This window comes from Rhamphochromis sp. 'chilingali' (genome assembly GCF_963969265.1).
Source record: "Rhamphochromis sp. 'chilingali' genome assembly, chromosome: 16".
NCBI lineage: Eukaryota > Metazoa > Chordata > Actinopteri > Cichliformes > Cichlidae > Rhamphochromis > Rhamphochromis sp. 'chilingali'.
In genome coordinates, this window is record NC_137943.1 from 23,358,388 (window position 1) to 23,380,541 (window position 22,154).

The following is a 22,154-nucleotide window of genomic DNA, read 5'->3' on the forward strand; positions in this document are numbered from 1 at the left end:
ACAAACTACAAGTGTTTCATATGGCAGGTGTTTAAAAAAGATAATGTGCTGATCTGAATTTCCTTTAATACAAATACAACCAATAATTATAAATCATATAACAAACATAAATGCACCTATATTAGCCCAGTTTTTTCATATTTCACAAATGTTTGATTTTTTAGTGTAATCATGAACCTTAAAAAACCCCACATGCATCAATGCAACAGATTAAAAAAGAAATCACTGAAACACTGAAAATGTTGCAGCTTCAATCCTCTTCCTCGGTCATCTCCATGGATACATCATGTTTGTTACCTGTGGGCAGAGTTAAGAAATCAGGATGGAGAACTGAAGTGGATGATTGGCGTATGTGTTGAAATCTAGATAAGAGAGTGTACCTCATTTCCTGCTGCAGCAGATCAACAGCAGCAGGATGGTAGAGATGAAGTATGGACAGAAAACCAGCAGGTGGCGGAAGAGTCTTAGTACAGACACAGAGGGTGAACGAGGACGAAGAGAGGAAGAGGCCGAAGGCTCAGTATTATCAGAGGGCGAGGGCGAGGGTGAGTGTGAGGGTGAGGGTGAAGGAGTGTACATTATGGTTGTGTGAGGGGGAGGAGGAGGCTCTGCAAGAGACATGATGAAGATGGTTCAGTTTATTATCAGGTCAGCAGTTTAGTTTATGCTTGTGAATGAATGCTTTTCTTATTTTAAGTTTCTCACTTCCTGGAGTAAAGAGAGAGAGGGATTAGTTTTAGATTTTTTTTGCCCCCGACTCATATCTTTAAAGCAGGAGTGATGTCGCTGCTCTGACCTTTGACCTTCAGCCTGCTTTGAGGAGACTGATGAATAAGAGTAGAACACGAGTAGAGCCCTTCATCAGACTGCTGCACATTATGGAGAATCCATTTTCCTTCAGGTCCATGTCCAAGTTTGACTTTACCTCTGAAGAAATAAGATTTTTTTGCTGAACCATTTCTGGGTTTGCAGAGCAGAGTGACATTACTTCCTGTGTTCACTGGAAGCGCTGGGATCTCCAGGATCAACTGTTTTTCTGACCAGCAGAGACAAACAGAGTCATTTAGAGACAGAGGTCCACAAAGCAGAGTCATACAGAGACAGCAAGACAGATGGGAACAGATCGCTTTCTGTACCTGAAACAGCGATGAAGACTTCATCGCTCTTCTGTCCAGATGAGTTTTCACACCAGAAACTTCCACCAGATGAGACGGAGAGATCCAGAACACAGAAGGAATTATTAAACCTTCTAAAGTCTGCAGCTGTACTACAGCCCTCAGTGGATACTCCTCTGGTCCTCTTTACTCTCCATCCATCAGCTGTCTGACCATCATCGACACAACTCAGGGAGACATAACGGTCTCCTTTGAAGAACTGCTGATGGTTTGGGCTGACATACAGAGAGACTGGAGGACAGACAGAAACACAGACGGACTAAATGTATTTGTATTGTTGGTCGAGTGAATAATTTCACTTCCATAAACTCACCGGCAGAAACAGTCGGTGCAGACAGCAGCAGCACACACACACCTGCAACATGAAGACAGTCAATAAAGGTCAAAGGTCAGAGAGAGAGGAGTCTAAGTAAATTTTAGTAGTTATTCAAATTGCTGTGGGTAATAATACAGCTGTGGGATGACTATTCAATTCAGTTACATTTTATTTATATAATACCAAAACAGTCACCTACTGACAGAGAAAACCCCAACGATCATGGTGAGGTTTTCTTCTCGAGTCATCTTTTATCCCCTCGCTTATTTATTCATTAGTTATTATTACTCTCTGGCTCCTCCACAGCATGTCTTTGGTCCCGTCTCCTTCCCCACTCTTGCTCATAGACGGTCATCTGATGTTTTCTCAGTATAATTGAAGAACCTTCATCTTACAATGTAAAGCACCTTGATTCTTGTGTTTTGGAGCTGTATACATTAGATTTTATTGAACTGTATTGACATTTAGTTATAATTTCACAAGAATACACTTTGCTGGCACAGTTAAGCCCTGATAACCTGACTGTTTATGTTGTACACATTTTACTAGTTTGAACTGGACATGATCAGAGAAGCACAGCAGTTTAACAGTAGAATAACAGTTTAATAATTCAGTTAAAACTTGTAAGGAAACAGAAATTAGGGTCAAGTTTTTGCATTAGATGTGGGAGTGATCAATTAAATGTTAAATGTTAAAGTTAAATGTTTTTTAAATCAGATAAAAAATACTCTGCAGGTTAGTGCAGGATAAACAGGTTGTTTGCTGTACTGTGTGATGGGGCACATTGGCTGTGATGCTCATGGTCTAGTATAAAGTTAGTACGTATGAACAGTATACTTCCAGTGTAGAGGATGGAAACATCTGCTTTCATCTTGATAAATTTAGTTGTGTAAATCCACAAAGAGCATTAAACCTCAGAGCAGCAGCAGGTCAGCTGATCACAGCCTGTACATTTATAAAATCTACCGCAATTCGCAATAGAAATTATTGTAAGTTATGATTCTTTTCTGCACACTAAGACATTTCAACCAATTTTGGGGTTTTCCCACCTGCTGTATCTCACTTTAACCCCTGACCGTACACAATTTCTGTTTAGAGGCAAAGTCACCCTCTACAAAGTAGGAACAGAAAACAGAGCAACTTTTTATTTTCATGTTCACCTTAACTGACTCAAGCTGAGAATATTTATTAGAATTAAAATTTAGACTAAAATAAAGTTTGTATTCCCATCTACTAATATTATTTTATTATTACCTTAACATAGCAAGGTTTGGTTAGCTTTGCAGTGTACTGTGTGTACTTTTTCACTTTTACTTGAGTAAAGAAGTTGAATCAGTACTTCAGCTTTTACTAGAATATTTTTTTAATACCAGTATCTGTACTTCTACTTAAGTACAGAATGTCTCTACTTTTGCCACCTCTGGTCACTTTCATAATCTCAAAAATAGATTCATTTTTACTGACTTTTTTCCTTTTTTAGCAGGGGTGTAATTTCCATGGGGGTTAGGGGGGTTATGACCCCCCCCCCCCAATAATCAGACCCAACCAATATAACACCCCCACAAAAATTATGAATTATCTTGCATAAATAGGCTGTTGATTTTCTTTACTCGTTTCAGGTATTACCAGCAAAATAGTTGTATGTTTAATCATCTAGGAATTTACCCAGATTTATGTTCAGCACAAAGTTGCGCCGATGTTTTTGAGTGTGCACTGTGGTTTCCATTAGCTTCTGTTGTTTGCTAACATCTTTCTTTATTATTTCTTTCAGTTATCTAAAATGTTTCATATCTAGGTTTAATTAACTGTAAAAAGCTTGATGTTAAAAGTCTTCAGAAAGTCCTGACCCTTGTCTTAGATAAGTCAAATCCGAATCACATGTTTTCTGTTTTTTTCCTTAAGGCCAAACTTTCACTTCATTTTTTTCAGACCTTACATCTTTCCTTGTGACTGTAATGACCAAAGTTACAATATTTGTCTTAACAAAAACTGTCTTTCTTCTAACTTCGGTTTAATACTTAACTGAATTCTTACATAATTTTGCTCATACAAATACAACTAAAACAAACACAAACACAACTTTATATATCCCAACAACAAAGTCGTTTCTTTCACCTTCCCATAACATGTGAGTCAGGTAAAGTATGACTTAACACAGCAGCCTAATTGATGACATCACCATGTCACTAGGTGCTGGAAAATTTTATCCATCTATTCATTCTAATCGACTTATCCATTTCAGGGTTGTGGGAGTGCTGGAGCCTATACCAGCCTATACAGGCAATTTAGAATCACCAGTTAACCCCATGCATGCCCTTGGATGGCGTGACAATCTGAAGTACTCGGAGAGAACCCACAAAACATGGAGAACACACAAACTCCACACAGAAAGACCCCGTCAGATGGCTGATTCAAATGCATGACCTTCTTGCTGTGAGGCAACAGTATAACAGTAACAGAAATGTAGAAAATTGAAGATAAAATGTGCCTCTTAAAGTTATAGTGAATGTTAGATGTTTTTCAAAGCAGTATTAACTAAAAACAAACATATTTCTGTCTTTTAGAGACAGAGTGACCCTCAAACTCAAACAGATAGTATGAGAGAGAAGTTCAACTAATCTCAAGGAGACTTTAATCTGTCTCTGAAATTATGTGTTTTCCATTATTCATATGTGCTGGATCTATACTGAATTAATTAATAAATGACTAAGATAGAAGCTCTGTGTTTGACTCACCGAGTAGCAGAGAGACAGATGAAGTTTTCATGGTGTCTTAATGAAGATTTAACTCCACACTGAGCAGATAAACAACTTCAGCTTCCCCACTTCCCTGTTAGCATATCTAGGGATTTACTGGGACTTTTATTTCCTCCTCTCTGTGACCTCAGTATCAGTGCTCCATGTTAAAGGTTCTCTCAGTTCCTTAAATGTCTCAGGAGGACAGCGCTATCCTTTAGAAGTGGGAAGCATCACATTCATCTGTGTTATCATTTCCCCCAGGCTGTCAGATTTATTCTCCTTCCAGTCCAGAGAACAATAGAAGATGATGTGAAACACTGGAGAAATCTTCCACTATCAACCATCAAAATTAAAATCTTTTGTTGGACCATATTAGTCTTGATACAGCCTCTGCTGCCACATTAGATCAATCGCTCTCTTGTTATAGTAGTTGTTGTCAGGCCTATTTACCCCCACCACACTACCTGCCTGTGGCCTGTGCCCCCACCCACCTCGGACTGATTTGGTAGATGGACTGATTCTTACATAGAGTCTGCTCTGAGCACTCAAAGTGCTTTATGCAACCTGCCACATTCACACAAGCATTTTTTCTATGCTTTAAATGCTTTCTAGCTAACATTCACACACATTCATACTCCGACGGATGCATCAGAGAGCAACTTGGGGTTAGTATCTTGTTAGGATATTTGGCATGCAGACTTTAGGAGCCAGCCCGGGGTTTAGTCTGCTAGGGCATAGCCGGCTTCCTGCAGAGCCTGCGGGGTTGTTGCGGGCCCCCTGTAGTTTCTGCACTATTGGTGACCCCCTTCCAGGTCCTCCTGGGGCTCTTGTGCTCTGGGCGACCTATGGAAGTCTGTGGTCTGGGTCTCCTCCGTGCCTGCTTTATGTCCTGGGGAGCAGGGCTGGGGCTTCCCACACCTACCATTGAATACTTGGAGAAACCTTATTAGCACACACTGGTTTGCACATAAGTATTCACACAGCTGTCAAAACAGGTACTTACAAATGCACAGTATCTTGGTCGGCTGCTGCCTGTAAACATGTCATGTGTCATTTATACTGTGTGCTGCTCAGTAACATTTAATATTTATTATTTACTGCTACGTATGCATATGTTGGTTGTCTCTGTGGTTTCCCTGCTGTTTTGGGTTTTTTTTGCTTGTTTTTTTTTCGGTGTTTCTCTCTCTCTCTCTCTCTCTCTCTCTCTCTCTCTCTCTCTCTCTCTCTCTCTCTCTCTCTCTCTCTCTATCCCTCTTCTTCTCTATTTTTCTCTCCCTCTTCTTAATTTTCTCCCCAACTTCTCTTTCTCTCTTCTTTCCTTTGTGATTTTGCCTAAATTGCCTGATTTTGTCTATTCGGGCTGTAATAATTCAAAATAAAAAAATGTTTGTAAAAGTCTAATAAAGTACGCATATCAAGTGGACTAGTATAGCAAAAGCAATAATACTCCACTTGGACATTTTGTTTAACCTTCAGACAACAATTCTGATCGCTACACTGCCGGAGAGGACAGGCAAAAAAGAACAAATAAAAGAAAAAGTAAAAGAAATTAGTCAGCATCAAATGCATTATTATACTTTAACCAGAAAATGTTTTATTCCTTAAAACATAAGCAAATTAATTGTTAAGCTTCAGCAGTTTCCCTTGTATTAAAAATTAGTCAATAATACAACAACTCAAAATTTCAGAGAGTGGATATCCACTGTGGTCGTCTCAGGCACACAAAGCTTCTGCTTACAAGGAGCAACTAACCAGAAAATGAACACGTAATCTTAAAAGAAGAGGAAGTAACATGGCTCATTTCAGACAGAGCTGAGGTCAACACCAATGCCCACCAAAACTGTGAAACAACTGTAGAAGAGATACTTTTCAAGGAAGCATTTAAATCCACTGATTGTTTTTTTTAATTTGGAATAAAATCTTTCTCTTTGAAGCTTTATTTCAGAATATCAATGAGCAGACCAGATAAACACTAACTTATCTTTTACACAAAACCCCTTAGAGAAATAATCACAAATCACACATTCATTTCCAAAATGCAGAGAGAAGACATGTATCCCCTCAATACATATCTGAGCATTATTTGTCAAGCAGTCACTTAATGCAAACATACCAGCCTTGCGTATAGATTGTTGTTCCTAAATGTCAACGAGCTTAAAGTCTTTGGTGGAAATAAAGAGAGGCTCTCTCAGTAAGAGAAAGAAAGTCCAACAGGAGGATAAACAGGAGAGGACTGAAAAGATGTCGAAGAGTGAGCAGCTCGTTTGGGTGCAGGTCAGCCACAAACACAAAGTATTGGTATTGTTGAAGCTTTCGTTCACTTTTAGTCAATGTGCAAAGTTTTTCATTATAATTTATCTAGATGCTCTCACATAAAGCTATTTAATTCATTTTGAAGGTTTGTGCTCACTTTGCACCATGTTTCTCTTTTAAAGATTTTAATTATTTTGGCCTCTAGTGCTTCAGCTTCCGCTAACATGCACATTAACAGATATGAGAATTTTCTTCTTGCATCTATGTAATGTAGATAAAACCATATATCTTATAATGATGATAATCATAAACGAATGTTCTGTATAACCCTGACGTCTGTGTGGGACACACAGCAGAACACAGAACATTATTTAGCGTCAGCCCTCCATGTGTTCATGAAGAAGCCGCTCCTCTGCTACGTGTGTGAATGTGAGCAGGTTGTGTGAGGGTACAGGTATGAAACTCAACCCGTCCACCATATTGTTTCACTTCAGCAATAAACACGAGTAAGTTTAGCTGAAGGCTGAACCGCACTACCTCATATCTAATCAATTATCTTTTTACCTGGAACTAATCACAAGCATATAACTTAATATCATCGAGAACCCATCACATAAAACTTTTTAAGTCCATTTCTGTGTCTGTCCTCGATGAAGCACCAACACGATTCCCTCAGTAAGAGCTCTGCTCACGTTTATTCGCTGAGGCTCTAAAACCACACCCACACTGAAGCTACACCTTTAACCTCAGCCGATAACATCAGTCATGTTCACAAAATAGTTACCAATGAAGAAGATGAAGGTCCTTAGGTTGAGCTCCATGCTTCTGTTTCACTGTCAGAGCTCAGAAACTGTCAGGAAACCCGTTCACATCACCTCTGAGTGCAGTTTAAAGCTTCAAATATCTGCAGCATCAGAAATCAGCACCACTCTAACACAGCTTCCTGTGTGACCTCAGTGTGGGTAAAACAACAGGCTCACTCATCACTGCTTTAATAACCTCTGAGAAAAACAAACTGCATTATGTGTTATTTTTAATATTTATTTCTTTAGCACATAAACACTTTTTTACACTGAAACACAAAAAGATTTTCTGCTGCCATCCGTCAACATCTGTGAGGAGAAGACAACAGACCTTTAAATGCTTTGAGTCCATCACAACTTTTAACTTTACAAGACTTTAAATGCTTTACAAGAAACTGAAGTTCATACTGTATGGTTATTGTATTTATGATCACCTGTGTCAGTATGTAGTATAAAGACATTATATGAATGTAAAGTTTCAATACATGAAAATATATCTCATTAATTCATAAATTCAAACCCTTTAATATTCATAAGGATAGAAAAGAAATAACAGTTCGCTCACTGCAGAACTCCAGTTTCCTTATTTATTGCATCTTCTCAGACATTTCGAGCACACCTACTCTTCATCAGTAATAAGGTTTGTCAAAATCCAGGGGCTGCAGCTGTCATGAAGCATAGGGCAGTACCATCTTAAATCAACTGTGATAGGTCACATGACCAATAGGAATAATATCCAATCACAACAATGTCTTATGCCAGACAAACAGGTGATAAACCATCTATAATTGATACATATTGCCTTTACTTGAGTGAGAAAAGGGCAAATGGGAAGAAAGAACAAGAAAAAAAATAGAAAGATGATTAAAAAAAGAAAAGAAAGAAAATGAAAATCCTCATTCAGATTGACTAGTTTTACCTCAGTGCTCCCCAACTTTCCCACAGCTCAGTCTCTGAGCTCCTCAATCTCACGTTTCTACTGGAAAAGCCAAAAAAGCAGCTGACCTGAGGACGGGCTCCTCATCCTCACTTCTGCTTTTCAGACCGTCATCTGTTTTTACCGCACTCACTCATAGTCATTTCAACACCATCAACACTGAACCTTCAAAAACACACTGCAGCGTTTTTAAACCACAGCAGGATATCATATACTCACTCTGTGATCCCTCTTTAACATTAAAAAGCTGGGTAACTGTCAGACAGCATCAGGTGACCCTGCGCATCTGTATTTGCTCTATACAGAGTATAAAAACACAGGTGGACAGTGAGACTAACAGACTGACACTGGGTCATCCACAGCAAATAAAAGCAAATATTTACACAAATTTTAATTTAAAAAACGAAGAAACAAATGTTTTGGTTCAGGTCATCAGGTTAATTCAGTTTTCCATAAAGATTGCAAAGAACATCACTGAACAGACTAACAACACTGCAGATGGTGAGACTTTTTGATGTCTTTAACTGTCAAAATAAGGAGAGTAAATAGTGGTGGGGACATGTATTGTAGTTGCTGTAAAAATAAAGGATGTTAGCAATGATAACCTGTAATTTTATGGTTTTGGAAGAAATCCATTTTCTTTTAGGTCTCCTAAACGTTTCCCACCAAGTTTCAGAATTAAGGTTCTTATTAAATAATTAATTGAAAATAAAAAGAACAAAAAGAAAAAAAAAGTTACTTAGTCGATCACAAATGAAAAAATATTTTACAGAAGTCGTCCATCTGTTTTAGAAACTTTTGTATTCTTCCAAAACCAGGAACACAAAACAACAGAAAAGTCACAAAATGACATTGTTGTGCAGATAAAATATAACATGTTTCAATGAGTTGTGTTAGAGTTTAGCAGTAATTTAAAGAAATGTCAAGTATTCTTACACCAGTATCATAGTCTTTGGGAGCGAACAGCTTTGAGTAGAGAGTTTGGGACCTCCCAGTCACCTCTCCACAAGGGTGCAGAACCCTCTCATTTTAGGTTTTCTGCAGCACTGGGATTAAAGGTATTACAGAAATACAAGTAAATGTTGTGATTTCCTCCAAAACTGAAGCTTGTGTCCATGTCTCTGCCCTAAATCTGCATTTTGTTCTACTCATGATCATTGACTGAATATTTTCTCTTTGCACTGTTACAACCAGCTCACAGGCCTTAACAGTGGTGTGTGGTTAGCACCATTGCCTCACAGCAAGAAAGTCCTGGGTTTGAAGCCACTGGCCAGCTGAGGTCAGCAAACTTTGCCCATCTACTCACGTGCATGACAATAACCTGTCATGACAATAAGTCAAAAAATGAAAATAAATAGATAAAATGAATAACAAATATAACTTCATAAGGACATACCTAATAGAGACTATCATCCAGCATATTGGAAACAGTTCAGTGCAATTATAACAGTGGATATGAAAAAAGATTAACGTCCCTTAAAAAAGGAGAAAGAATGAGTAGATGAAACGTGCTGCCAATCAGCTGATCAGTTTGGTCAGAAAGGCAAGCTTATACAGTCATATCATTATTGCAGTCCCATGGTTGGCACTCTGCTGCCCTCTACTGTCCACAGTGGTACACATTTACTTGAAACACCAAATTTGGAGGACTTGGTGAAACTCATAACACAAAAGTGTGAAATCTGTTTGTTCGAATGAATTAAATTATAAGGATCTTATTTTCACACTAAATACAACAAATAGCAGGCTAATAGCTTTGGAGGGCGTGAAGACGAGGCCACTGCAGTGCAGCAGCCCCCATGAAGCAGCAGGCCAGAATAATATAAGAGAGTGTGCTCATAAACTCAGATAACATCTCACTCTCCCAGGCTTTGGTGCCAGTGTGCCTTAAGACATGTACAATGATTGCAGCAGTAAAAAGCATGAATGACTATCACCCGTTAGCTCTGAACCTGATAGTCATGGCCCACTTACAGAACAACATCAACACAGGAGAAAGCCACAAACCCGCTCTGCTATTCATGGAAGCAGCAGAGGTGGAACCACAGAACCACAAAATCCCTGGTAACGACTGCTAACACCATTTGTTTTTAAAGCCACTAAAATCAACGTCCTCGCCACTTCTGATTCTCCTTATTGCTCCTTTTTTCAGTGTTTGCTTTCATTTTGCTGTAGTTGATCCAGTGTCAGTCTGTTACTTTCACTGTCTGTCTCTGTCTTAATTGACAGGATCTCTTTTTCTGAACATAACAAACCAAGTCCTTTGGTTCAGGTGGGTTTAAAAAACATCACAATGTGTTCAGTGATGATGTGCACTGAAGTGGCTCAGTGTGATGATGGGTTCCTAAAACAGATGTGAAGATCTGAAAAGCAGAAATGAGGTGCAGAAGTTGTTGCTCGGCTCAGTTTCATATTCAGGGTGTGGTGAAGTTATTCAGTCCACACAAACAGTGTTACTCACACTTTGGATCTTACTTCTGTTGTTTCTGTAACCTGCTGTGTTTACACCCGCATTTGTGTAGCGTTTGCATGGATACGGTTTGTCAGCTGCCATTTTCTTCTTCTTCTTTTCTTTTTTCTTCTTCTCTTCTTTCTCAGAGAGGCCCACAGCCATTCATGCAGTTATCCTTATATACATGTCTTTGGACTGGGGGAGAAAGACTGAGTATCTTGAGGGAACCCACACACACACAGGACCAGGAAGAAGAAGATGGGAAACTCCACAGCGGAAGAACTCAACTGACCATCTTCTTCAAACAAGAAACTGTTGTGTCACTCTCACGGTTTTTTCAGTACTTATCAATTATTTGGGAGAATGAGGAGAACACAATAACACAATAAATAGTAGATATAAAAATTTTTGACTATAAAAACATTCACAGAAACCCAACTATAAACTAGAAGGTCAGTGTTTGCACAGCACAACCTGCAGCTGAATCCAGTGCCACCTAATAACTTTAATTCTACTGTGAACACCCAGCATATATTTTGAAGGTTGCTGCTCAGTAAATGTTAAAAACAAGCCTCTACTGGTTGAATGAGTCATGGTTTCAACAAATGCAGACATTTCAGTATTCAGTATAAAACTGGAAAGAAAAAGTGTTTATGAAGTGTAGTGGGAATAAAGAATGACTCCTAATAACACGTCTGTGTCACTGTGACCCTGTTTTCTGTGTGATCACGGAACTGAAAGAGGCAACTTTTAACCCACCGTTAAACACTCGACTGAAACTATGAAGGAGAAAATAAGGGACTTTTAATGAACTGACTTCATATCAGTATACGTTTATTCATATTTAAATGTTAAATATAGAATAGAATAGAATAGAATAGAATAGAATAGAATAGAATAGAATAGAATAGACCTTTATTGTCATTGTACATGTACAATGAAATTATGGGTGATCCAAGCCAGCTGTGCAGGAATAAATAACAAAGAGGAGAAATACATACGATAAAGATGTATTTCTGTATGTAAGTAAATGTATGGTTAGTGAAGACCCGGAAACTGTGTAAGGAAAGGAATAGCATTCAACACAATCAGAACAGAGTGCTGCACATGCAATAACTAACTGTAACAACTGTGGAGGAAGCCACATGGCAAAAAGAGATAAATGCCCAGCATATGGCAGTAATGTCATAAATGCAAAAAATGGAATCACTTCCAGAAATGCTGCAAGTCATCACAAACAAGGGGATTTAAAAAGAGATCTGTAAACAGTGTTGAGATGCAAGCGCCCAGCAGCGATGAGGAAATGTTCTTTGTGAATGGGGTCAATGTAGACTCTGTGAATCCCTGTTTTCTGTATAGGAATGACATATTCACCGCTGTGCATATTAATAGAAAACCAATAGAGCGGCGCTAAATGTAATGACATTCCAGCCGTTCTTTTTGTACAACTGAAACAAGATGGAAAACTCCTGCCATCACAGAAAACCAAACTGGAGGCATATGGAGGTGAGGAAATCAAACAGCTGGCACAGTTAAACGCTCGTGTCACTCTGGAGACAAGGAATACCCTCTGCAATTCTTTGTAGTGGATCAAGATGTACAACCTCTACTCTAAAATTCAGATGACATTACACTGCATTGATCAAAGAGATTTAAATAAAGCTCTGAAACGCCTGCATCACCCTATGCGTACCATAGAGGCAGTGGGCGCACAAATGCCTAACTTCACAGTCTTTTCTGTCCTGGATGTGAAATGCTCCTCTTGGCAGATAACGCTTGACTTCAAGTCATCCATGCTCACAACTTTCAACTCTCCATTTTCTGCTTTCTCAGAATGCCATATGGAATCAACTCAGCCAGTGAGGTGTTCCAGAGTGCAGTAGAGCAGATCTTTGCTGGATACCCCTGTGCTGTCATCGTCGACGACATAATCACTGGTGGAAGAGATATGAAAGAGCATTAACAGAATCTCAGAATGGTACTCAACCGTGCGAGGGAAGTCAAACTGGGACTTAACCCCCTAAAGTGCAAATCCTACTCAAAGAAGCCTGTTATGTTGGACGTGTTTTCACAGGCAAAGGCTTAAAGCCTGATCCAGCGAAGACCAAAGCAATTAATGAGATGCCCACACATTAGAAAACGTCATACCTCCAAATCTAAACTGATCATCAGCCATAGTCACAATCCTAAACAAGCCCATACAGTCAGCTCCAGCCAGACTGCAGCGTATGATGCTGAGACTGCAAAGGTACAACTTCCAGATGGTGTACAAAAAAGGCTTGTAGATGGCTGAACTCAGTTTTACTCAGTTGTATATAGCATTTGTATTTGTATTATATTTTTATCTTATTGTATATTTATTTTATTTTATTCTACTGTATATAGTATTTTATTTTATTCTATTCTGTACAGTTGTGTACTGTATTTATTCTTATTGTATCCTAATTTTTGCCTCATAACTTTTGCACTGTCCACTTCCTGCTGTGACAAAACAAATGTCCCACGTGTGGGACTAATAAAGGTTATCTTATCTTATCTTATCTTATCTTATCTTAACAGTCCTCTCAGCTGGCTGGCAGTTCTTACATTAGATGATCTGGGAGAATTTGCAAGCCAAAACTCCACGTATGAACACTAAGGCGTAGAAGATGGACTGTTTAAAAAAGCTATTGCTATTCGTGGAAACTACATGTAACTTGATGATGACAAAGTGAAATGCTGATTATGTTCTTACCAGTGAACGAGTTTCAGGTTTGAAGTGAATGATTATTTTCAAGCTAAAATGCTATAAACTAGAATCTATTGTTAATGCATTATGCTGAAGATGTTGTTAGTCATACAGTCCAAAGCTAAAGAAAGAACATCTCACCAGTGTTATTGTAAAACGGGGGTTTCCCATATCTGTTCGAAGCAAATAGTGCACTGCGCATGCACCAGTAAAATGTCTAAGACAGGACTGTGCCGGGTCCCCAGCCCTGAGTCATGCTGTTTGCATGTAATGTCTCCTCAGTTACAGTAAATGCTTACAAAGAATCACGAATCCAGCGTCTTTACTAAAGCTCAAACAGTTAGAATAACAATACTAAGAATCGGTCAAATATAATGATGCGGTGAATTCACTGCCTTTATAAAAGCCCAGAACATTCTTTAGTGAAATTACTTAATTTAAAAACTGTATTGTATTGTGAAAGCATCAGACTTCCGGTTCAATCCGAAAGTAAAGGTGGATTCATTGTGGGAAGGGCGATAAACTAGTGCAAGGTGAAGGAGGTCTGTTCATCTGTTTTCTTCCTCTCGGTCACTTTAATCTGGTTCTTCGGTCAGTCAGATTAAACTGGAGTCCTCCTGGAGGATGAGGATAACCGTGCTGCTTGTCTCCCTTCTGCTCGGTAACATCACCTTTATTCCTCTCTCTGTTTCTGTCAGTTTGATCAGTCAACAGTTGAAATACTCACTTGGCGCACACACGCACCGAGTGTGGCGATTCTTCACGTCCAGTTCACGTTATTTCACCACAGTAACAACTTAAGATTACTCAGATATAACTTGTTAAAATGCCAGTATGAAGTTAAGAACATGAAGTCGTCTGTGTGAGCATCTGTATCAGTTCTTAATCGCTGCTTTCGGCTCCCTCCCGTGTGCGTGTTTTCTTACGTTTTTCATTCTTTCCTCATTACCTCTCTGTCTCTCTGTCATCCCTCTCCCTCACTTACAGTTGGGTAAATATTTAAATTCCACCGCTTTTCACAGAGATATCAACAGAGGTATAACTGATAGCTCAGGTGGAAGCAGGACTGCTCTGCGTTCAAATATGGGTTGATTACTTGCGCAGAGTGCAGAAGAACAAAACATGATCTGCGTCGCACGCATCCGCATTACACAGTAACTGTGTCATTTGGGTAAATACGCACATGCCAATGTACCGGTATTGTGCAGTGTCATACTGGGTATTTATTAAAGTCTGTAGCCTATTAAAATCCTGCCAGTCCACTGCTCGACTGCGTGCCTGCATTTTGTACTGGGTTTCCCCTGCCGCTGTGAAACTGGCGACCCCAGGTCATCAATAAGCATCAATGCTGTTGAAACCTGGCCTACTGAATTGTACTTTGCTTCTCTTACTTGACAGATGATGATGATGTACATGCAGTGACACATTTATTAGGCTACTTGAAAATATATTTCATTAAATTACAATGCATGTGGAACATTATGATATTAGGCAGAAGACTTGGTCCTGAACAGACTGTGTTCTCTATATGTCAGTATAAAGATAGCATTAGTTTATTAATGTTTATTAAATTAATTGTATTTATATTTATAATCAGTAACTAACATTTCTGTTCATCTAAAGGTCACAAAAGAAAATGCATGAACATCAGAGAATCGCTGTATATTGACTAATAGTACTTTCTGTCATGTCACGCTGCGGCTCTGAGGCAGGAAATTTCCTTATTTTACTCGATTTAAAACACCTGTGCTCCTCCTGCATGTTTTTACATGTGCTGACAGAGTTTTCACACAGTGTGTATACCTCTGAGGATTTATACTATAGTTATATTGAATAAGTGACATTGTCATGGTCCTCCATCTTTGAGTTATGGACTTAAGAGTTCTGTTTGTTGTTGACTAATTCCTGCTTGATTCATAGTTAGTTTATTGTTATGTTTTATCAGTTTTGTTTTTAGTAGATATTTTCTAGCTTATTTCTATAGGTTCTGTCTTAGTTTTGTAATCTAGTTTTGCAATTCTGGTTCAGTTCAGCTGTGTCTACTTTTCCACTTGGTAAAAAAATAATTCATTTAAATTCTGTTTATATACCACTAGTTCAGAACAACAGTCACGTCAAGGAGCTTAATATTGTAAAGAACCTACAGTAGTAGAATCAAAACCTCAACAGTCAGATGATCCCCTATGACCAGCACTTGGTGACTGTGTGAAGGAAGAAAAACAACAACAAAAAAGGGAGAGAAAAGACAAGGGTAATGACATCCTGTAGTTGTGTATAAATGCACGGGGAATGAAAATAATGGGAAAGGAGGAAAAATGGGAAGTCTCCAGCAGCCTGACCTCATAACTAAGGAATGAGTCAGTGTCACCTGATCCACCCCTAACTATGACAAAACTCAGATCTGCTTTCAGAAACTGATCTCCAGTCTGTTTTTTAGCCTCAGGAACTCAGGACAGAAGTTCACCCACTACCGTTTTCGTTTTGTAGTTTCTTAAATTTCAGAATAGAAACAGGAAAGCTGGACTTTCTTTTCATGTGTTTGCACAATTGAGCTACAGATAATTCTACACCGGCTCACATTGTTTGTTTAGTATGGAACTCAGACTGATTTAACCTCTTTCTGCGTCCTCAGTTTCCCAGTATGCCTCAGGAGTCGAGGTGTATGAGGGGGAGGAGTCTGTCCTTCTGCTCTGCCAGCTTCCCGTTCCAGCTGAAGAGGGTGTAGTTGTGTGGGGACGCGATGACCTGAATCCTTCAATCATTCATGTTCGCACAGAGGAAGGTGATTATCTTACAGAGCAAAATAAACAATACGTCAACAGAACATCCATTCAAAAGGACGCCCTGAAGACCGGAGACCTCAGCCTCACTCTGAGAAAACCTACATTCTCTGACAGTGGACTCTACACCTGCACCGTACGCAAGGTTGGAGAAAAACAGAACCAGACTGAAGTGCAACTAAAGGTCAAAGGTCAGTGCTGTAGATTCCCCTTAGAGAGTGACCAGAGAGAAAAGTGACCATTCAACATTACAAAGATGAAAGGCTTTCAGGAACAGTCAACATAACCAGAGAAGATCAAAGGCTACGTTCACACTGCAGGTCTTAATGCTCAATTCCAATTTTTTGATCAAATCCGATTTTTTTGTCTGGTTGTTTACACTACAAATAAAATGTGACAGCAAACGCGCTCTAGTGTGAACCATTCACGGCCCTCAAAGCGCAAAAGAAGACGTCACACACAACGCGCTCTGTTTAGACCCAGACCAAACAGTATTGTTTGACTGATGGCCCTTAATATAAAGACTTGTTTCGGACTTTACGTTTCCCAATTTTGCTTTAAGTAATAAAGTTATTTTGTTATTTACATTTGGCCTAATAATTATCCTTATTGCTGTTTTAGAGAGGAGCGGTGCTTCAAAGGATAGTTGCAGATTTCTGTTAGAATCTGCAGATTAAATAGCCAGGCGCTGATAATTGGCGTCTGTCTTGTGTCAGTGATGTAAAAGGCGGATTTAATGCGACATGACCGTTCAAACAGCAGTCGCTTTCGAAAACATCAGATATGTATCGGATTCAGTACCACATACGAAAGTGACCCAGATCAGATTTGAAAATATCTGATTTGTGCCGTTCAAACTGTCATACCATGATCGGATATGGGTCGCATGGGGTCAGAAAAGTCGAATTTGATGCACTTTCGCCTGCAGTGTGAACGTAGCCAAGGTCAGACTTCTGTTTAAAAAGGATAAACCAACATATAACTGTGATTTCATCAGCAGAAATCATTATAAAAACAATCAAAATAAGATTTAAAAATCTTAAATCCATTTGAAGCAGAGGTCATGCTAGAATTCATTTCAATTAGCATTGTTATTAAAAATTAATTTATATTAATTATAAATGAATTCTTTAAAACATTCAGCATCATGTTCAGGTTGTGTTTGTGTTCATTACAGAGCGTCCTCCTCCTCCTCCAATATGGCCCAAAGTTCTCCCAGCGGTCCTGGTTCCGGTGCTTGTCCTGGCTATTGGCATTAGTATTTTCATGTGTCTTGTATATCAAAGGATGAAGAAAACAGCAGGTGGGTGTAGTAGTGTGTGAGTGGGTGGGTGGCCCTTTATAGATCACCATAGTAACAAATGCTGAATACCTGGCCTGCTCCTAAAGGAGCGGTGCTTACAGTTTCAGTTTTACATTTGATGTCACTGAGCAAAGTTTCTACAGAAGCTCCAACTACTACATGTTCTGACTGGATATAAAAAAATAAGATGAAATTTTTTCTATTTTCCCCAGAAATACTTTTGGAAAATTATTATTGATAACTTGACAGAGTAAACCTATAACACACCTGTCTCTGTTGGACAGGTGTGTTATAAAAATGTGTGGTATGAATCTGTATCTGTCCTTCTGGCAGCAGAGCTGAATCAGCCTGAGCAGCGGTGTGTGGTGACACTTATAGGAAGACTGCCAGAAATGCTGCTTTCTGCACTTCTTCTTGGCTGCAGAATTATAAAATGCTATTAACTTTATAGTTGTCATGTAATTATTTATTTAATTTTGATTTATTTAAAACCATTTCTAACAATAAAACACCATGAAAACACCCCAATACACATAAAATTGTATAAAAAGGACATCAATTATCAAAAGTAAATGTACTATGGCTTAAACTCTGTACATCGTGGAAATAAGTGATTCCTAATAGATGTTTTTTCGAAAGCTGGAGCCTGCATCTGTTCAACTTACCAGTTTTATTAAACAGTGTTGCCGAGATGGTAACAGAGAAGTGAAAGAGCCAGGTTGCCTCAAACACTTCTCCTCCATCAGGCTCCCCGCAAAGACCCAAAACATGCGTGTGCAATCAACCAGAAAAAAGCTACTGACCTCTCAGTGTCATTAAATCACATTTCTCTCAATGAAGACCCCAATGCAGGATTTAAACCTCATGTCAAAAGAACAAAAAGAAAGGTATTGTAACCTTTATTAAAGTCAAATTCAAAGAGCATTGAAATCCAAAAAGCCAAAAGAAGTCCAAAAGAACACGAGGGTAAAAAAAACAATGAACAAAACAAGGATTAGAAACCCGAGGAGGACAATACAGAAACTCTGACAAAAGACAAAGGTATGCTGGAGCTATGTATACATACAGATACAATGAGGACTAAATAGGGTAGAGTGGAAACTCCTGAGTGGAGTTTGTATATTCTTGTTGTGCTATCTGAGTTCTCTGTGTGGATATTCCTGGCATCTCAAACCTGCCAAATGAAAAATTAAAGGCAACCCCTTGTGAGTGAGAGAATATCCAGAAGTAGCTTCGTCTCATTTCTAATGTTTTTAAATTAGTGTTGATGTCTTGTGCAGTTTCCTCTTTATATACCTCTGTGAAACCTCTCAATTATCTTTTGTCTGAATAGTGGAACACAAAATAACTTGACTTAATGACAATTATTCCTCAATCAGTCTCCAAAGGTTGATTCTGTTCATCTGGACGTAGCATATTGTGGGGGAAACGTTTCGTCACTCATCCAAGTGACTTCTTCAGTCTCAGCTGACTGCATGTTTCCCCAATCTTATAAACAGTACATTTGCATAATGACTGAAACCAGCCCACTGAAGGAACAATGGGCTGGGAGGTCAGTTCTTTAATCATAACCATGCAAATTCTCATGACTTGCAGCCATTCCCCAACTCTCTGTGAATGGTACTCATGGCCATTGATCAGTGGCTTTTGGTCAGTGGTTGTTGATCAATGGTCATTATGCAAATGTACTGTTTATAAGATTGGGGAAACCTGCAGTCAGCTGAGACTGAAGAAGTCACTTGGATGAGTGACGAAACGTTTCTCCCACAAAACGCTACGTCCAGATGAACAGAATCAACTTTTGGAGATTTACTTTCCTGGATGATTGAAAATGCATCAAGACATTTCTCAATCCGATTTTTAAAAACATTTTGAACACTGATTTTCGTCTCAACTATACTTCAAATGTTTGTTTTTAATGTGATTTACAGTTTCTGTTTGGCGCAGCTCATGTTCTGCTCTGTTCCCTCAGTCTGCCAGCTCAAAGTTGTTGATGTGACAGAGGGAGCAGACTCTGTCCTGCTACCCTTCATATCCAAAAAACTGAGGAATACGGAGACCGCCAAAGTGGAGTGGAAACATATCCAAGAAGACGAAATGAAGGTCGTGTATGAGAAGGATCGGAAAAGTCAAGACGTACCTTACACAGACCGCACAGAGATGAGGAAAGATCCATGGAACACAGGAAACGCCAGCCTAACTTTGTTAGGTCCTCGCTCTGAAGATGGAGGTGTTTACATATGCACCATGTATGACACGCATGGAAAGGCCCTGAAACAGAAAGTAGTGGCACTCTGGGTCAAAGGTCAGTATTAGAGGATGTGAGCTTGAAAGATCCTGATGATGTCTTAGTGTGTTAACTTGCTTTGTTTCAAAGAAACATCTACAGTCACATTTAAGCATATTACTAAGTTGTCTGTGAAGGTCTGTCTTCACATAAAAAAAACTGAAGAACTGATGAGCTATACAGTAAATGAAAAGCAGTGTGAGAGACAGAAGAATGCAGGCTATCACGAATCTTAGAACCTGTGTAGTAAACTACAAAAGTGCAAAGTGACAGCAGTTGTGAGCTGTGTTGATGCAACAGGCAGTTACATTTGTAGGGAAGAGCACATCAGGTTACAAAATGGGTTACCTCATAGCATTTCAGAATGGTTTGCAGTTGCAATTGTGCAGATTTCCCACTGAAGCATTAATCTCCAGTAACAGTCATGAAGTGGGAAGAGTTTATTTTTTTGTAGATGAAATCATAGAGAATAAAACTACAGTCCTAAGTAATAACTATATTTAGTACAAAGTAATTGTTTTCAGCAAAGACGTTTTCAGGAAACAGGAAAAACAGCTCTGAATGTGAGTGTTTATTATCCTCTGTCCTTCATACTAACTACACACAGTCACGTGATCTTGGTCTTGGTCAGGACTCTGATCTGACCTGATGCTGTGTTTCTTCTTTACAGAGGGCTGGCTGAAAACCATCAGAAGCTTCTTCCCGTGTGCCAGACAGAACAGACAGAATTATGTCATCTGAATGAAAAGGCAAAGGTGAATCTGTTCACTGTTCAGTCAATGTGATTCATCTCTTGATGAAGCTTTTCCAAATGAAACTCACAGTAATAAGGTCATTACCAAATGAAAAGTCACATTGACAAATATGTAAAACTACTGTGTGTTTGTGAGCTCTCAAATGTCTGTTTCAGTCAGTTTGAACACTTGACACATGCACTGAGCACAACCTGAACTAATATTCAGATCGTCTGTGCACACTTTAAACTAAAGTTCTGCATAGAGAGGTGAGAGCAGTAAAGTGTTTTTTAGTACATTTTTAAATAAAATTTAAGATTTATTTCATTTATTTGGGAATAAAATAGAAAAATTCTAAAAATGTTAGCTATCTAACATTTACAAAGGTAAACAGTTACTTTGATGACAGATGTATGTACTAATTCATACTGTAGTATTTAACTATTTTAACTTTGATTTCAATTTACTGAAGGTTACCTGTGGGGTTCAACAGGGTTCAGGCTGGACCCCAAACAGTTTATACTGGACATGCATGAATCGTATCTAAATTACTACAACTTTATTTGCTGTAATGTATCATCAGTTATAGTCATTTACTTTTCTCTGGGAAAAGTTTAGAACAGTGCCTGAATGCAGTGGAAAAAAAAAATGTTGCGACAGATACATCATCACTAAATGACAGCAAAATAAAATGTATAATAATTAGTAACTAGTCAAAAGTAGCTGTTATAAATTATTAAGAGTGTGTACCACTATGTAAGTTTTAAAAACATGGTGCTAAAAAATATGAAAGTGAATCAAAACTTTCATTGTTTATAAAAAAAAGAATATTTTTGTGTGTTTATTTCTGTATGTTTATTGTTATTTATTCTTTCAAAATTATTTTACTTTTTTTTTACTATGTTTCCTTTGGCCTTAGTTTCGTTTATTTAGAATATACTGCATGTGAAAAGTGTAGTTGGAACATGCTATAGCTTCAGCTTTCAGCTCTAAGACTCCAGTTCAGTTCATTTTTTGTCATTTATTTATTGTTATAGCATCTCTTGGTTGTTTTTGTTATTTTTTGACTTTGGTTTTGTTTTCTTAGAAAAAAAGATGTATTTTAGGGTTAGTTAGGGTACTCTGCGTATAACAGATGTTTGAAGCTGTTCTGGAGTTTCAGAGCTGTTGTAGATCATACATAAAATATGCTTGTGTGTGTTCAGACTGTTTGTCAATGGGGAGACTCTCAGGGAAACATGCAAATTGGACTCTGCTTTCTATAGAGAGTCCAATTTGTATGTCCAATTTGTGCAACTCCTGAAACTCAGGACTGTTGCGCTGTTGCACTGTGCTGTTGTGGATCTAGAGAAAACATGTGCTAACTGAGGAACTAATGAATGAGGAAGTAAGGAGTGGCAGAAAAGTATGTGCCTGTCTGAGCCTGCAAAACACTGAATTTGAAACCAGGGTTGTACCTTTATCTGTTGTCAGGAACAATGCAGTGCTCTCTGCCGATGCTCGCACGCATTAGGTCTTGGTGTGGATTTTATTGTCATTCCTTGAAAAGAGAACTGGTAGAGTTCCTTCTTTCATTTGTCAGCAGTCACAACAAAGTAACTAAAAGTGCCTATTACAAGTATTTTTTGTAGAGCTGAAGTTGTCCCTG

The 22,154-nt window shown here is 38.6% G+C and overlaps 2 protein-coding genes across 3 annotated transcripts; one reads left to right on the forward strand and one right to left on the reverse strand.

The window, feature by feature from the left end:
• Positions 1-66: 66 nt before the first annotated feature.
• Positions 67-4,652, reverse strand: LOC308412556 (uncharacterized protein). Of its 2 annotated transcripts, none has more exons than XM_080907009.1 (6): positions 4,227-4,652; positions 1,489-1,530; positions 1,137-1,406; positions 797-1,036; positions 381-608; positions 67-297 (listed from the first exon to the last, which is right to left on the reverse strand). In XM_080907009.1, the coding sequence occupies exons 1-5, from the start codon at positions 4,255-4,257 to the stop codon at positions 382-384; spliced, it is 810 nt and encodes a 269-aa protein (XP_080763135.1). In that variant the 5' UTR covers positions 4,258-4,652; the 3' UTR covers positions 67-297; position 381. The 2 variants fall into 2 exon arrangements, with proteins under 2 accessions (XP_080763135.1, XP_080763134.1); XM_080907008.1 differs by lacking the exon at positions 4,227-4,652 and adding an exon at positions 1,691-1,813.
• Positions 4,653-13,914: 9,262 nt separating this feature from the next.
• On the forward strand, positions 13,915-21,013 carry LOC308383818 (uncharacterized protein). The gene is made up of 5 exons (XM_080861955.1): positions 13,915-14,063; positions 16,035-16,373; positions 17,360-17,485; positions 19,458-19,790; positions 20,443-21,013. Exons 1-5 carry the CDS (start codon positions 14,027-14,029, stop codon positions 20,511-20,513), a joined length of 906 nt encoding a protein of 301 aa, XP_080718081.1. The 5' UTR covers positions 13,915-14,026; the 3' UTR covers positions 20,514-21,013.
• The last annotated feature ends 1,141 nt before the right edge of the window (positions 21,014-22,154 follow it).